Source organism: Saccopteryx bilineata, chromosome 9 (genome assembly GCF_036850765.1).
Source record: "Saccopteryx bilineata isolate mSacBil1 chromosome 9, mSacBil1_pri_phased_curated, whole genome shotgun sequence".
In the NCBI taxonomy this organism is placed as follows: domain Eukaryota; kingdom Metazoa; phylum Chordata; class Mammalia; order Chiroptera; family Emballonuridae; genus Saccopteryx; species Saccopteryx bilineata.
Genome location: NC_089498.1, coordinates 61741239 through 61758055, shown reverse-complemented (window position 1 = coordinate 61758055; position 16817 = coordinate 61741239). Strand labels below are relative to the sequence as shown.

General features: G+C 37.0%; 1 protein-coding gene across 1 annotated transcript in view; it reads left to right on the top strand.

Annotated features, from left to right (window-relative positions):
• ANK3 (ankyrin 3) overlaps positions 1-16817 on the top strand; it is a 745841-nt gene that overhangs the window by 118630 nt on the left and 610394 nt on the right. Inside the window, exon 2 of the mRNA XM_066242002.1 lies at positions 10483-10521. Coding sequence (XP_066098099.1) covers positions 10483-10521 — 39 coding nt within the window. The remainder of the gene's footprint in view (positions 1-10482; positions 10522-16817) is intronic.

Here is a 16817-nt window from a genome sequence, read left to right as displayed (position 1 = left end):
TACCCCCCACAGCTGTCAGTCTGCTTTCTATGTATGAGTCTGTTTCTATTTTGCCTGCTAATTCATTTTTTTCATTGGATTCCACATATGCGTGAAATCATATGGTACTTGTCTTTCTCTGAGATGGAATATTTTCTATTTAAATTCTGTTGTACTAAATTTAATTACAATTAATTTCATTCTTTTTAATTTATTCTAATTTTATTTAAATATATGACTTTTCTCCACAGCTTATGATTTTGCCTTGTTTAGCAGAATGACAACAAGGGAGGAGGAACTGGGTGGGGGCTGGATTAAGGGAGAGGAGAGGGTCTTGATGTCAATCTGGTTTCCAGAAAAAAGTATATATGGCTGAGTTTGAGCAAACCTTTGTCATCCAGATAAGGTCTTAGCGAGACTTTAGTAGAACTTTTGTGAGGAAAATAAGGGAAGAGATGGTAGAATCAGTTTTTTGTTGTTGTTTTTGAGTAGAGGGAGGTTTGGAAGGGGCATCTGTGATTCCTGTTAGGGAGAAAGGAGAAGACTGGCCCATATAGGAGCTCTTTCATGAAGTAGCAGAAATGACCTAGAAAACATATGACCTATATAATTGCATTCTAGGACATTCTAGGGTCACCTTTGTTTGGGGTTTCTAGAAACTGAAACTTTCTTCAAATCTACAATTTCCTGTCCATTTATCAACAATTGTTAAAGTTAAAATATCCTGGAGCAGCAGAGAAAGACATGTATTAATTGGGAAGCAGGCCAATAAAAGGAAAACTTGCCTTTCCTGGTTAAAAGAAGGGAAAAATGTGAATCAGAGCTTGGCTGGTGGCCATGAAAAGGGAAGTAGATAAATCCATCATATTTCTATTTAGTGTTTGTCCTCACAGGGCCTCTCAACCCTAATGGGCCCGGGGAGAGGAAAGAGGTCAGGAGGTGCAGCTTAACCCTTGACTCTGGCTTTATCCCTCTACCCTGCTTTTTACCACCAGCTCCATCTCACCTGCTAACTTCCTTCAAGAGCTTCTGTTTTGCTACAAAGTCCTGCCCTTTTCTACCTTAGGGTTTATGCCCTCAGTGGCCCAAGGCTATCGAAGTTCTTTGTTTTCTCTGCCTAGGCAATGACTTGGGAGGAGTTCCAACAATGTCTCTGGTAACTCATAATAAATTGTCTTTCTCAACAAACATTGATGAATACTGAAGTATTTCTGCAGATAATAACGGGTGTTCTACATTTCTTCAGATCAGCTGAGAACTTAGCCATTCTTTCTTATATTATTTTTATAATATGATGTTTAATAAGCTTTAAATGAATTTATATGGTTAAGTTTGGGACAAAACATTGCTGGGTTGGAGACAGACTATATTACAGAAGGATTAACATGGTTGCATTGGAAAATAAAAAGGCATCAAAACCATCAACTTGGGTGTGTATGTAGGCACTACTATGTACTGGCTGTATGACTTTGGGAAACCCATATTACTTCTAAAATTTAGTTACCTCTGTGGAATGGAGATAGAAATAATTTTAAAACTAAGGCTAGAAGGATTCTCCTTTAGTATTCTAAAGACTACTTGTTTTAAACCCATAACCAACTCAAACTCAATGATGAGACCATAGAATCTTTAACATTTTAGTAGGTTCAAAGACAAGGATATCTATTTACACCATCACTTTTAAGGATTGTTTTGGTAGTTTTAGGCTATGTAATAAGGCATGCCAAAAAGAGAGAGAAAAAGAGATAATTATGGGAGGAAAAAAGCATACTAAGAATAACTGAAATGCAAACTGATTTGGACTCATGTAAAGAACAGAGTTGAGAATACCCAGGAAAACTTAGTAAAATGGTTGGAGATATTTTTTCTACTAAATATTATATGCTCTGTCAAGTTTACACTATGAATACAGAATTAACAAATGGATCAAAGGAGGAGACATAGAGAGGCTTGAATCTGGTATCTAGCCCTTGACTTACTGAGTGTATGTGTTGTCCTAAGCATGATATAAGTGCTTACTGTAAATCTAATGTAGTTTAATCCTTACAACAAAGCTGTAAGATAGGTATTTTTATCCCCAATTTACAAATGAAGAAACTAAGATTTAGAGAAGTAAAAAACATCTTACCTGGTGTCAAAACTGACATTAGAGTTCAGATTGTACCTCACATCAGCCTCTCTCACCGGGTATCTTATACAGATAAACCACAAAAGAGTAAGTGATTTTACCAGTTGTGTTGATGGTAAGGCAGATAGAGGGAGTTATCAGAAATGACATTAAGTGCTTATCTCACGCTGTACCTACAAAATATTCTACATAGATTGGAAAAATATGGAGCCAAGGGTAAAAGATTGTAGCAGGGGTAGAAAGTTGAAGAAAAGAAACTATAAGTAGTTATTTAATTGAAATTGGACTGGCGAAGAACTTTCTAAGCATAGAAACTATAGCAGAAATTAAAGAAGATAGGTTTATAGAAAATTTAAATATCTGTGCATCAAAAACCATTATAAACCAAATTTAAATGCAAATAATAGACTGAAACACAAATGAAGATATTTATACAATTATGATATACAAATTATTAATATCTTTATAAAAAGCTTTTACAAATCAATAAGAAAACCATAAATTTCCTAAGAAAAAATTGTCAAAAGCAATACACAGGGTAATCATAATTTTAAAAAATTACTCAAAAGTAATAACAAGAAAAAATAACAAAAATTGAAAGTAGACACTGTTTTTACTATGAAATAAGTATTTTATGGAGATGTTAAGCTACATTTATGAACATTTAAAGTATAGGAACTGAGTTATCCTGCTAAATATCCTTTTCATTGGCAGAATACAAACAAATGCCATAGAAAAAGTTTATGTCTTTTCTTCAGAAATTTTATTTTGGTGAATTTCACTTAAAGAAATTAGCAGATGAAATGTCAAGATTTTTGTACAAAGATATTATTATGATGTTAGATGTATTAGACAAAAAGAAAACTTAAATAATAAATATTAGGAAACATTTGAAAAGTTTCTTGTGAATATGAAGAGTAGGAATCAATTATTAAGATTGTGTTTTTTTAGTAATTCCAAGATGGCATTGAAATACGCTGATGTTTCAACTGCCACCTCCCAGGACCAAATTGGATTACAACTTAATTTAAGAACAGTCATCTTGAAAAATCAACTTTGGACTAAATGAAGAGAAATCTATAACCAAGGGTCACAGAAGAAGCCACATTGAGACTGAAGATTTGGTGAGAAGACCATGCAGCCATAAGAGAAAGTGAAGCTGTTGAAAAGTGGAGGCAAATCTTATGGAACTTCAGGCTTTTATGGAGCTACTGTCATCTCTAAGCAGGAGGCAGCTGATTCTTATACATAGGTTGGCCTCTCCTACACTACCCAGGCACAGAAAATGACACAAACAGCGAACAGAGCATAGCTCCAGACAGGTAGCCCACAGCAGGTTACAAACAATGGCTGACACAAACCCAAGAGGACCCAGAACCAACAGAGCCAGTAGTGGGTGGCATACAGCACCAATGCTGGAGTCAGCTAACTACACAAACAGCATGCACAAAAGAGGAGTCCAGCAGGCACCAGACACTGCAGAGAATAAATAGGACATCCGCTGCACAGGGTCTAATACACATGATCAAGGTTGGCCCTTAGAGCCAGCCAGCCTGAAAGGATAACTGCACCAATGAAAGGACCAACTTTTTCAATACTCCATGCAACAGGCAGGTAAATTCTACCCTCAAGAATCATTCTTAGAACAAGGAACTTAGGTGACCTGGAGGTTAGTACCACTGAGCCCATCTTACTCATAAAGACACCACAACAAATTTTGAAGTTAGATAGCGCTACCTAATGCAGAAACAAAATAGGCAAAGAAATACAACCCAAATGAATCAACAAGAGAAATGCCCAGAAAAAGAACTAAATGAAATGGAAGTAACTAAACTACTAGATGCAGAGTTTGAAATAAAGATTTTTGGAAGCTCAAGGATATTAGAGCAATAATGGATGATCACATTGAGAACTTAAACAGAGATAGCAAGCATGAAAAAGGACATTGAAATAAAAAAAGAACTAGTCAGAAATGACAAATACAATATTAGAAATGAAGACTGCACTAGAAGTAATCAACAGCCGGCTGGATGAAGCAGAGGATCGAATCAGTGATTTAGAGAACAAGATGAACAAAAACACAGAAGCAGAACAAAAAAGAAAAGAGGCTCAAAAAGACTGAGGAAACTCTAAGAGACCTCTGTGACAACATGAAGAGAAACAACATCTGCATCAAAAGGGTTCATGAAGGAGAAGAGAACAAACAAGGGATAGAGAAGGTGTTTGAAGAAATAATATCTGAAAAATTTCCTAAATTGATAAAAGAAAAAGTCACACAAGTTCAAGAAGCATAAAGAGTCCCATTAAAGATGAACCTAAGGAAGCTTACATCAAGACACATCATAATTAAAATCCCAAAGCTAAGAGACAAAGTAAGAATACTAAAAGCTGCAAGAGAAGAGCAGTTAATTACCTACAGAGGAGCCCTCATAAGAATGACATCTGACTTCTCCACAGAAACAGTTGAGCCAAAAGAGATTGGCAAGAAATAAAGTGATGCAAAACAAGAACCTACAACTAAGATGACTTTAAACCAGCAAGGCTATTATTTCAAATTAAAGGAGAAATAAAAAGCTTCCCGGACAAAAAAAGACTCAAGGAAATTATTACAACCTAATCAGTACTGCAAGAAATGTTAAGGGGCCTGCTATAAAAAGAGCAAAGGAAAAAAAGAAATAGAGATAAAGATGATTGTAAGTTTAAAGAATAAAATGGCAATAAATAAGCACATGTCAATAATAACCTTATTGTAAATGAATTAAATGCTCTAATCAGAAGACATAGGGTAGCTGCATGGATAAGAAAACAGGACCCGTATATATGCTATCTGCAAGTGACCCACCTCAGAATAAAAGATACACATAAACCTGGGATGGCGAACCTTTTTATAAAAAACGCCCACTTTTGCAGTGCTGGTCAACCTGGTCCCTCCCACCCACTAGTGGGCATTCCAGCTTTCATGGTGGGCAGTAGCGGAGCAACCAAATGGCGCCACGATTGGCCCACCATGAAAGCTAGAACTCCTACTAGTGGGTGGGAGGGACCAGGTTGACCAGCACTGCAAAAGTGGGCAGTTTTTATAAAAAAGTTCACCATCATGGACATAGATTGAAAGTGAAGGAATGGAGAAAGCATTTCTTGCAAATGGAAATTTAAAAAAAAAGCCTGGGTAGCAATACTAATATCTGACAGAATAGCCTTTAAAATAAAAGCTGTAGTAAAGTATAAAGGTCACTACATAATGATAAAGGGAGCAATACAACAGGAGGATATAACCATTGTAAATATTTATGCACCTAATATAAGAGCACCTAAATATATATATAAAGTAGAGTTTGATGGACATGAAGTGCAAGATTGACAGCAGTACTATAATAGTAGGGGCTTTTAATACCCCACTAACATCAATGGATAGATCCTCCAGACAGAAAATTAACAAAGAAACAGCAGCCTTAAATGACACACTAGATCAACTGGATTTAATTGATATCTTCAGAACCTTTCACCCCCAGCACCAGAATATACATTCTTTTCAAATGCTCATGGTACATTTTCTAAGATAGACCACATGTTAGGACACAAAACAAGTCTCAGTAAATTTAAGAAGATTGAAATCATATCTGTCTTCTCTGATCACAGTGACATGAAATTAACTACAATACAATATAAAAACTGAAAAACATTCAAACATATGGAGACTAAAATAGAATGTTATTAAATAATGAATGGGTTAACAATGAGACCAAGGGAGAAATAAAAAATGTACTTGAAACAAATTAAAATGAACATATAACAACCCTAAATCTGGGACATAGTAAAAGCAGTCCTGAGAGGGAAGTTTATAACATTACAGGCATACCTTAAGAACCAAAATAAAGCTCAAATAAACAACCTAACCCTGCACCTAAATGAACTAGAAAAAGAACAACAAGTAAAGCCCAGAGGAAGTAGATGTAAGTAAGTAGTAAAGATCAGAGTGGAAATAAATGACATAGAGGCTAAAAAACAATACAGAAATCAAGGAAACCAAGAGCTGGTTCTTTGAAAAGGTAAACAAGATTGATAATCCTTTAACCAGACTCATCAAGAAAAGTAGAGATTGGACCAAATAAATAAAATTAGAAATGAAGGTGGAGAAGTAACAACTGACACCACAGATATACAAAGTATTTTATTATGAAGCTTTATATGCCAAAAAATTGGACAACCTAGGTAAAATGGATAAATTTCTAGAAATGTACAATCTTCCAAAACTCAATCTGGAAGAAACAGAAAGCCTGAGCAGACATATTACAAAAAATGAAATTGAAATACTTATCACAAAACTTCAGCAAACAAAAGTCCTGGAACAGATGACTTCACAGGCAAATTTTACCAAATATTCAAAGGAGGGCTAACTCCTATTTTTCTCAAGCTATTTCAAAACATTCAAGAGGAGGGAAGACTTCCAAGCTCCTTTTATGTGGCAAGCATTATCCTCATTCCAAAACCGGAAAAATAGACTACAAAGAAAGAAAACTATAGGCCAATATCCCCGATGAACATCGATGTTAAAATTCTCAACAAAATATCAGCAAACCCGATCCAGCAATAAATAAAAAAGATCATACATTATGATCAAGTGGGATTTATTCTGGGTAGGCAAGGCTGGTACAATGTTTTCAAGTCAATAACTGTGATTCAACACATAAACAAAATGAAAGATAAAAATCACATGATATCAATAAATGCTGAAAAACATTTGATAAAAATCAGCATCCATTTATGATCAAAGCTCTCAGCAAAGTGGGAATACAGGGAACATACCTCAACATGATAAAGGCCATCTATGACAAACCAACAGCTAACATCATGCTCAGTGGGCAAAAGTGAAAAGCAATTCTCTTAAGATCAGGAATAAGACGGGTGCCCCCTTTCACCACTGTTATTCAACATAGTTTTGGAAGTCCTAGCCACATTAATCAAACAGGAAGGAGAAAAAAAAGGCATTCAAATTGGAAAAGAAGAAGCAAAAATGTCATTTCCTGATGACATGATACTATACATAGAACACCCTAAAGTTTTAGTCAAAAAACTACTAGACCTGATAAATGAATTTGGCAAAGTGGCAGGATATAAAATTAATATTCAGAAATCAGTGGCATTTTTATACACCAACAATAAACTGTCAGGATGAGAAATTTAGGAAACAATTCTTTCACTATTGCAACAAAAATAAAGTACCTTGGAATAATTTTAACTAAGAAGGTAAAAAACTTGTACTCAGAAAACTATAAGACATTGATAAAAGAAATAAAAAAGATACAAGCAAGTGGAAGCATATACCATGTTCATGGATGGCAAGAATAAACATCGTTAAAATGTCTACTACCCAAAGCAATCTATAGATTCAATGCAATTCTTTTTAAAATATCAATGGCATACTTCACAGATTTGGAACAAATATTCCAAAAATTTATATGTAAAAATAAATCCAGTAGAATTTAGAATCCCAGTAGCCTCAGCAATCTTGAAAATGAAAATAAAGTGGAAGGTATCACACTTCCTGATATCAAGTTATACTACAAGGCCATTGTAATCAAAATAGCTTGTTACTATTCAATAGCATAAGAACAGGCATACAGATCAGTGGAACAGAACAGAGAGCCCAGAGATAAACCCACACCTTTACAGTCAATTGATATTTGACAAAGGAGGCAAGAGTATACAAAGGAGTAAAAACAGTGTCTTTAATAAATGGTGTTGTGAAAATTGGACTGGTACATGCAAAAAAATTAAACTAGATCACCAACTTACACCATTCACAAAAACTCAAAATGTATAAAAGACTTAAATATAAGTAGTGAAATCATTAAAATCTTGGAAGAAAACATAGGCAGTAAGCTCTCTGATATCTTACATAGCAATATTTTTGCCAATATATCTCCACGGGCAAGTGAAATAATGTATGAAGTAAACAAATGGGACTATATCAAACTAAAAGGCTTTTGCACAGCTAAAGACACCATTAACAAAGTAGAAGGACAACCCACAAAATGGGAGAACATATTCAGTGATATGTCTGATAAGGGGTTAATAACCAAATTTATAAAGGTCTTCTAAACTCAATACCAGGAAGGTAAAGAGCTTAATTAGCAGTGGGCAAAGGAACTGAATACACATTTCTCCAAAGAGGACACACAGATAGTCAATAGACATTAAAAAATGTTTAACATCACTAATCATCAATGGAATACAAGTTAAAACCACAATGAGATACCACCTCACACCTGGCAGAATGGAGCTCATTAACAGATCAACATATAGCAAGTGCTGGTGAGGATGTGGAGAAAAGGGAACCCTCCTGCACTGCTGGTGGGAATGCAGACTGCTGCAGCTACATGGAAAACAGTATGGAGATTCCTCAAAATATTAAAAATAGAACTGCTTTTTGACCCAACTATCCCACTTTTAGAAATAGCCTAAAAATCTCAAAACACTGATTCAAAAGAAGATATGCACTCCCATGTTTATTTCAGCATTGTTTATAATAGCCAAGATCTGGATACAGCGCAAGTGTCTGTAAGTGGACAAATCAATAAAAAAGCTGTAGTACATATACACAATGGAATCCTATGTGGTCATGAAAAATAAGGAAATCTTACCTTTTGCGATGGCATGGGTGACCTTGAGATTATCATGGTAAGTGAAATAAGCCAGGCAGAGAAAGACAAATATCATATGATCTCACTTATATGTGGAATCTAATGAAGAAGGTGAACTGAGGAATGGAATAGAGGCAGAGGCTGGGTCACAGGGAGCAGAGGGACAGCTGTCAGAGGGAAGGAGGAAGAGGGGATGGGATTAGAGAACGTGAAGGGATTAGTGAAATGATATATTCGTAATACATAGATACAGATAACAGGACAGCAAGTCCCAGAGGGAAGGAGAAAAGAAGTCAGGGGCCAGGGGACAAAGGTGGTATAATGGAGGGCATGTTGTTGGGAGGTGAGGGTGTTATATTGAGTGGGACACTTGAATCCATGTTAACAAAATAAATTTTAAATTTTAATAAATTTTTTTAAAAGATTGTGTTTTTAACATCTATTTTGTGTAAAATTGTGTTTTTAATATCTATTTTGTGTAAAAATTATTTTACATTAAGAGAAAGGAAAGATATATTGGATATATGGTGTAATACAAATCTTGTTTAAAACAGCATGTGTGTGACCATGTATAGCAAAAGGGAACAAAAGAAGATTTAAATTTTGTTCTAAGTTGTTTTTACTTTTTATATTTTGTTTATTTCTACAATGAATACATGTTGCTTTAATGGTTATGAAATGTTATTAAAGTTACCATTTTAGAAATTGTTGTGGAGAATAATAAGAAAATATGGCTGAGATACTAAGAATAAATTAAGGTTTTAGAAATATTAATTTTCTTTATTGAATCCTCAAATAGAAAATTCAAATTTCAGATTTAATTTTTTATGACTTGATAGTAGATTTATAAGTTGAAAAGATCAAATAATTTTGCTGTGTCAGCTTATATAGCTTCGGTTGAGTTGAATTAATTACAGCAAGTGCTGTTAGAGCTAAAAGTACAAAGTAGAATTTTCCTTTCTTCACATTCTATTATTTAAACTTTGATACCAGCTGGAATCATTTACAACTTGCACATATTACTGTGTCCTAATAAAAAATGAGCTGAATGCATTTTTTCAAGATAGAATGAAGTTAGCATTTTGTAAAAGCAGAAAGACAGCCCTAACCTTCATCTTGAAGTGTCTATACTTAGAGAGGTCCTTAGTTTCTTATATTTATTTCTTAAAAAATTATAGGTACCGTACCATCTCTTGCAGAATCAGGTTTTTGGCTTTTACATGGCTTGTTATTCTGGACCTTGATAATATGTAGAGAGATAAAGTTTGAGAGAGAAATTAGGCTTCTCATAATAACTGTGAAGGAGGATGGTTATGGGAAAGTACTTTACTATACCAGTGTTTTCATAGGGAGGGAAATAGTTTTTTGCATTATCTTTATTATAATAGAGTTGTATGTCATGGGCATATACATTTTAAGTTCTGGGTCATATTTTCTTGTGTATTTGGCACTACTGCATTTAAAAATTATTCTATCCAGATTATCAGTGCCATTAACTTGATATGCATATGTCAGAGCATTTCTTTATTGTGTAGTTATCCAAACATTTTCTACAGACTTCTTTTACTAGAATCTATCATATTTGCTGTTTTTTCTGTGTATTCACTTTTAAGGGAACTTCGTGTGTTTTTAAATCTATCAATAATAAGCATTTGTAAACTGCTGTCATGCTAAGTAGATGACATTCTTTCATGTTCACTAAATGTTTGTTTTTTGTTTCTTTGTTTTTAGGGTGACTACGGATCCTACTATTCACGAAGTTCTAGAAAGGTAAAGAAAATTGACTGAACTAATCAAATATATTACTTTGAGTTTCCCTTTTCGTTTTCATTATAAACATGGACTCAAATAAAATTTTATATAAGGTGCTTCTTTTTAACCAGTTTACTATTTTTTATTAAATTAGAGAACAATTTGAAATTTTTTATGGTTTTGCCTAGTGGGGCCACCTGGTCACCTGGACACATGGTAGGATGGTCACTTGAGAGTGTTCACTGTATTCCACATCTGGCTATCAGTTGTACAGTTTGTGGCTTGATCCTATGGCCTGTAAGAATAGCCATGTCTGCTGGAGACTAATAGAGCATAAGTTTTCCATTAATAACGCCATAAAAACCAAATGTTTAGTTCATTTAGTACATTCACTTTCGCCTGTTTGAAAAGCCTACATAGAAGTCCAATTACAATCAGTTGTTTGCTTCTAGATCTGGAATTTTACAAGGAGAGCCAGTTTGATGATTTTAATAGTGAGAGACTTTGTTTAATAGTGAGATACTCTGATGTGTCTGACTCACTTTGAGGGCTGTTCTGCTCAGTGGGCTGTGCAGGTACTTTTTTGCTAAACAATGCTGAGTAAATGCAGCAACTCTACCTCTCAGTTTCCCATTTTTCTGGTTCCCCACCATTTTTCTTTCCATATGTTCGGAATATAAACTGCTCTTTCTGCTTTTAGTCTGGAAGGTAGCCATTCTTTTCAGTTGGCAGGCCATGGTAAGCATTAAGGCAAGACTACATTTGAATGTCAACTCTGTTGGCCCCCTGGTCCTGGACCTGAAGGTACTGAATAGGTCTGTGCTTCAGTTTCCTCATTGAAAATGGATTAGTAATAGTACCTACCTCATAAGTTTGCTGTAAGATAAAACATTTAACTCAGTAACAGAAGAAGAACTCAGTGAATATCAAGTATTATATTTCATGTTATCATGGCTTAGTGTTTTTTTTCTAAGGTGACTGCTGCATTCATATGTATAGAACCATATGTGTGCATATGATGGGTTACAGTAAAAGAAAACTGTAGAAAATGCTTAGGTTGAATTATGTGAAGTTTTCACTTTGGTGTGGCAAAAAATAGTCAAGCACCAGCTATTTTGAATGGCTAAACCCAGTAATAACTTTTAATTTTATTTTCTATCTATGAAAACTTTAGTAATATTGCTTCTTTAAAACATCTCACTTTAATTCTTTGAAATATAGTTGTACTTGAATTAAGTTCCTTAAATGATGTTGCTTTGTAATTGTTATTCAGTGAAAGAGTAGAGTAATACTGATTTTGTCATGAACTATTAATAAAAATGATAATGTAGTCTATTGAGATTTTTATATTGGTTCTAATAGGCATTTCTCATCATGTCACCAGTAAGACTCAAGCTCTGCAGGATGTTGTAATGTTGCTGATCAGTGTTATTTGTGTTATTAGTGATAACTTACGACCAGATTCACCTGAGTCCTACACTTAATTCCATTTTTCTCATGTATAATATGTTGGAACTCTTGAAGATATTTGCATTTTTAGAGTATATTTCCTTTTTCAATAATTTTAAGGCATAATAGTGTAACTGTATTTATTTTCAAATGTTAAAAAATTGTTTCATATATTAAATTATTGGACCAAGAGCATAGATCTAGTCAGTGGCTACACAGAGTTCAGTGGAGGCCTTCATACTTCAAAGCTAAGATGGGCTTTTATATGTCGGATTCCAGACTCTCATTTTATACAGTTGGATAAATACAAATCTTAAATAGTCGTCTGGGCCCTGGCCGATTGGCTCAGTGGTAGAGCGTTGGCCTGGCATGCAGGAGTCCCGGGTTCAATTCCTGGCCAGGGCACACAGGAGAAGCACCCATCTGTTTCTCCACCCCTCCCCCTCTCCTTCCTCTCTGTCTCTCTCTTCCCCTCCCGCAGCCAAGGCTCCACTGGAGCAAAGTTGGCCCGGGCACTGAGGATGGCTCTGTGGCCTCTGCCTCAGGCGCTAGAATGGCTCTGGTTGCAACAGAGCGATGTCCCAGAAAGGCAAAGCATTGCCCCCTGGTGGGCGTGCCAGGTGAATCCCGGTCGGGTGTATGCAGGAGTCTGTCTGACTGCCTCCCCGTTTCCAACATCAGAAAGATACAAAAAAAAAAGTCGTCTGATATACTAGTGGCAGAATCAAAACAGAAATGGGGCCATGGCTGGGTAGCTCAGCTGGTTAGAGCATCAGTTTGATATGCCAAGGTTGCAGGTTTGATCCACGGTCAGGGAACATACAACAATAAACCAATGAATGCACAAGTAAGTGGGACAGCAAATCAGTGTTTCTCTCTCTTCCTCTCTCCTTTATTCTCTCAAAAACAATACAAAAAAAAAGTTTAAAAAAGGAAACAAAAATAGGTATCTTCTAGTTGCTCCCATTTCTACTGTTATTTCTAGGATTCTATGGTTGCTCAAAAACATTTTCTGACCACATTTTATAATTTTAAATCCAGTATAGTTAATCGATGCCATTTTTAGAATGAATAAAAGATGGATTTTGCTTATTGTTTTTCTTTTCTTTTTGGGGGGGAGGGGAGAGAGATAGAAACAGAGATAGATAGGAAGGGAGAGAGATGAGAAGCATCAGTTTTCAGGTGTATCACTTTAGTTGTTCATTGACTACCTTTCATACATGCCTTGATGGGGGGTGGGTAAAGGGTGGGCTGTAGCTGAGCCAGTGATCCCATGCTCAAGGGCTTCAAGCGAGTGACCTTTGGGCTCAAGCTAGCAACCATGGGATCATGTCTGTGATGCAACATGCAAGCCAGCGACCCCGTACTCAAACTAGTGAGCCCGCACTCAAGCCAGTTGAGCTTGCTCTTAAACTGGTGACCTTGGAGTTTTAAACCTGGGTCCTGAGTGTCCCAGGTTGATGCTATATCCACTGTGCCACCACTAATTCTCTGATGAAGAACAAAAATATATGTTGTCTCAAGATTAAATAATTTTATTTTTTAAAGCTTTATGTGAGAATGAAACATCTCTTCATGTATGGATTTAGGAGTTTCTTGTTCTATTCTGATTATATATTTCTGTAGAGACTACCCTCCGTATCTAGCCTTTAGCCATTTAAAGAGCTTCTGGAATGAATGTGTGATTTGCTATCTTCTGTAGCAATCTTTTATATGTGGCTTAAGTGCTGTTTTTACTGAAGTACCAACTTTATAACCATGGTCAGAGACATGAGGCAGCTATTGGAAAGGTTAGGCTGAAATGATTTCTCTAAAGGCTCCAACAGCACCATTCAGTTAGGTGAGTAATAAAAACTGACAGAGGCAAAAAGTAGCTGGGAGTTCATGCCTTTTATCCCAATGTGAAGGATTTCTTCTACTTTACTCTTTTGGTATCTTGGGAGTGTCTTTTCTGGCCTCTTCTGGTTTGTGTATAAACCCAACTGCCTTGGTGTTTTGGAACCCTGACTGGTCAGCTCAGTTTGCCTTCTTTCCCCTCCCTCCCTCCCTCCCTCCCTCCCTCCCTCCCTCCCTCCCTCCCTCCCTCCCTCCCTCCCTCCCTTCCTTCCTTCCTTCCTTCCTTCCTTCCTTCCTTCCTCACAGTTTCAAAGTACATACCAGATGTCAGTGGTCTGAACTCTCTCACTACTTTCATTCACCCCAGCTCCTCCAGCTCCAGTCACCTAAACACTTTGCCAGCAAAATTATAACTGGGGCCTCAGGAGGCAACACAGAATCCTTGTTATTGAATCCCCTCACCCAGTTAAAATATTAAAGTCCCCCTGGAAGTAGAGATGAGGAGATATGACATCATAGTGCACAAATTAAAGGGGTGGTTTGGATGAGTTCTGAGTTTAATGAGATAAGAAGAGTGTCAATATAAGTTCAAGAAAATCCATTTATTGTGTATGGTATCTGATTTTTCATTTTCCTCTACTATATGTATTTTATAAAATGTGAATCAAGTGGCAGTGTTTCAGAAACCGAGGTCACATCTAAACTCTTGTACACCAAAGGCAAGCCTTTGATTTAGTTGTTTGTAAATGTGACTTGACATTTAAAGATTGGTGTGCTGTCAGAACATTCGATTTACTTAATGTAAAGGATGAAGGAAAGCATGAGCCTCTCTGATAGAAATCTTTTGTCTTTGCACTCTGGAATATGAGTAATCAGGAACATGCTGCACTGTGTGAGGTGCCGTCTGAATCCTGATGGCACAATTCTAAGAACTGTCAGAATTGACTCATGCCCAATTGAAGGGTATGGGTTACAGTGAGGCTGACTAAAAATACCTGGATGATTTCTGTTCTGTTGCTTGCAAATGATGGTTTTTGCTTTACATTCAGAACAAATTAGAGCTACTACAACACAGATACGATGCCCTGAAGGTCTTTACTTGGAGGCACTGGATTATATTGGGTTCAGACGTGAGAGTACGCTGGCAGTTGGCATCTACTGTCATTTGCATTTAGCCTTGGGAGGAGTCTGACAGCTCAGATGTCTTCCTCCTTGCTGCTTCACGTGGAGTCTTTTTAAATGTATGTGGTCAGTAGGAAAGATACTCCCATTTTCTTTGGAATCTCAGTTCCAAAACACCTTTCTTTGACATTTAAGGAAGACAAAGAGAATAATGTTATTTTAGGCATTTTAAAACTATGTTAGGAACATAGGGGTGTGTGTGGGGGGGGGGAGAGAAAGACTGAGACTGATTTGAAAGATTCAAAAATAATATCAATCAGAATAATTATAAAAATATATGGTTTACCTATATTAAAATCACCTTGACCCTGGCCAGTTGGCTCAGTGGTAGAGCTTCTGCCCAGCATGTGGTTGTCCCAGGTTTGATTCCCAGTCAGGGCACACAGGAGAAATGCCCATCTGCTGCTTTACCCCTTCCCCTCTTGCTCCTCTCTCTTTCTTCTCCTGCAACCATGGCTCAGCTGGAACAAGGTGGCCCCCAGCACTGAGGATGGTATCATGACCTCTGCCTCAGGCGCTAAGAAGAGCTGGGTTGTTGAGCAATAGAGCAACTTACCAGATGAACAGAGCATCACCCCCTAGTGGACTTTCTGGGTGGATCCCGGTAGGGGAGCATGTGGGAGTATGTCTCTCTGCTTCCCTTCCTCTCACTGAATTAAAAAAAAAGTTTCTAATTGGAAATCAATCTACAAACAGAGTCCAGAACAATTCTTTTCAATTACCAAAATATTGCTCTAGAATTGAATACACACACTTGCTCTATAAACCCATTAACAATGGAGTGAGGTGGCCTTGGGCACTGAGGATGGCTCCATGGCCTCCACCTCAGGCACTAAGAAGAGATTGGTTGCTGAGCAACAGGAGTCTGTCTCTCTGCCTCTCCTCCTCTCACTGAATTTAAAAAAAAAAATCTTTGAGTTCCCAGGTAAAGAGATGAATATAGACATGCTTCATATGAAATTGGATGCAGTTGTGGATTATAGTAAGGTAAGGTATCAGTGCATGCTAATTTCATTGAAGCAGTGGAGAAGATACCAGGCTGCCTAGCCACTATCATATTATTTCACTTTGTGTTTTTTAATTCTGTGGCAGTCCCTTTTGTGACAGACCTTTTTATAGATTTATCCATGTCACATGTAAACCTATGATCATGCCTGAAAGGTTTCATATGTGAATATGTCTTAGCTGAGTCTCTAGAACTCAAGTTAGAATCTTGGCATTCTACGGTAAATTCATGCTCTACAGCTCTCGTAGTTTTGATGCAAAGTGTGGTCTTAATTTGGGTAATGCTCTGGTTCCTGATCACAGATGACCTGCTTTGGGAGGGCAGGATAGTCTAGTGGCTGGAGTCTGATGGACTGGTTACTAGTTAGGAATTGTGAACAAGTTACCTGAACACTTTATTCCTCCATTTTTTCCATTTCAAAGGGGAATAACAGGTACTTGCCACATAGAGTCCTTATGAAAATGATCATTATATGTATTTGAAAAATGTTAAATAACATACAGATGCCTTACAATTTTTTTTTTCTGAAGTTGGAAACGGGGAGGCAGTCAGACAGACTCGTGCATGCACTGGACTGGGATCCACCTGGCATGCCCACCAGGGATCCACCCAGCACACCCACCAGAGGGTGATGCTCTGCCTATCTGGGGCGTCGCTCTGTTGCAACCAGAGCCATTCTAGCACCTGAGGCAGAGGCCACAGAGCCATCCTCAGCGCCCAAGCCAACTTTGCTCCAATGGAGCCTTGGCTGCGGGAGGGGAAGAGAGAGACAGAGAGGAAGGAGGGGGGGGGGAGTGGAGAAGCAGATGGGCGCTTCTCCTGTGTGCCCTGGCTGGGAATC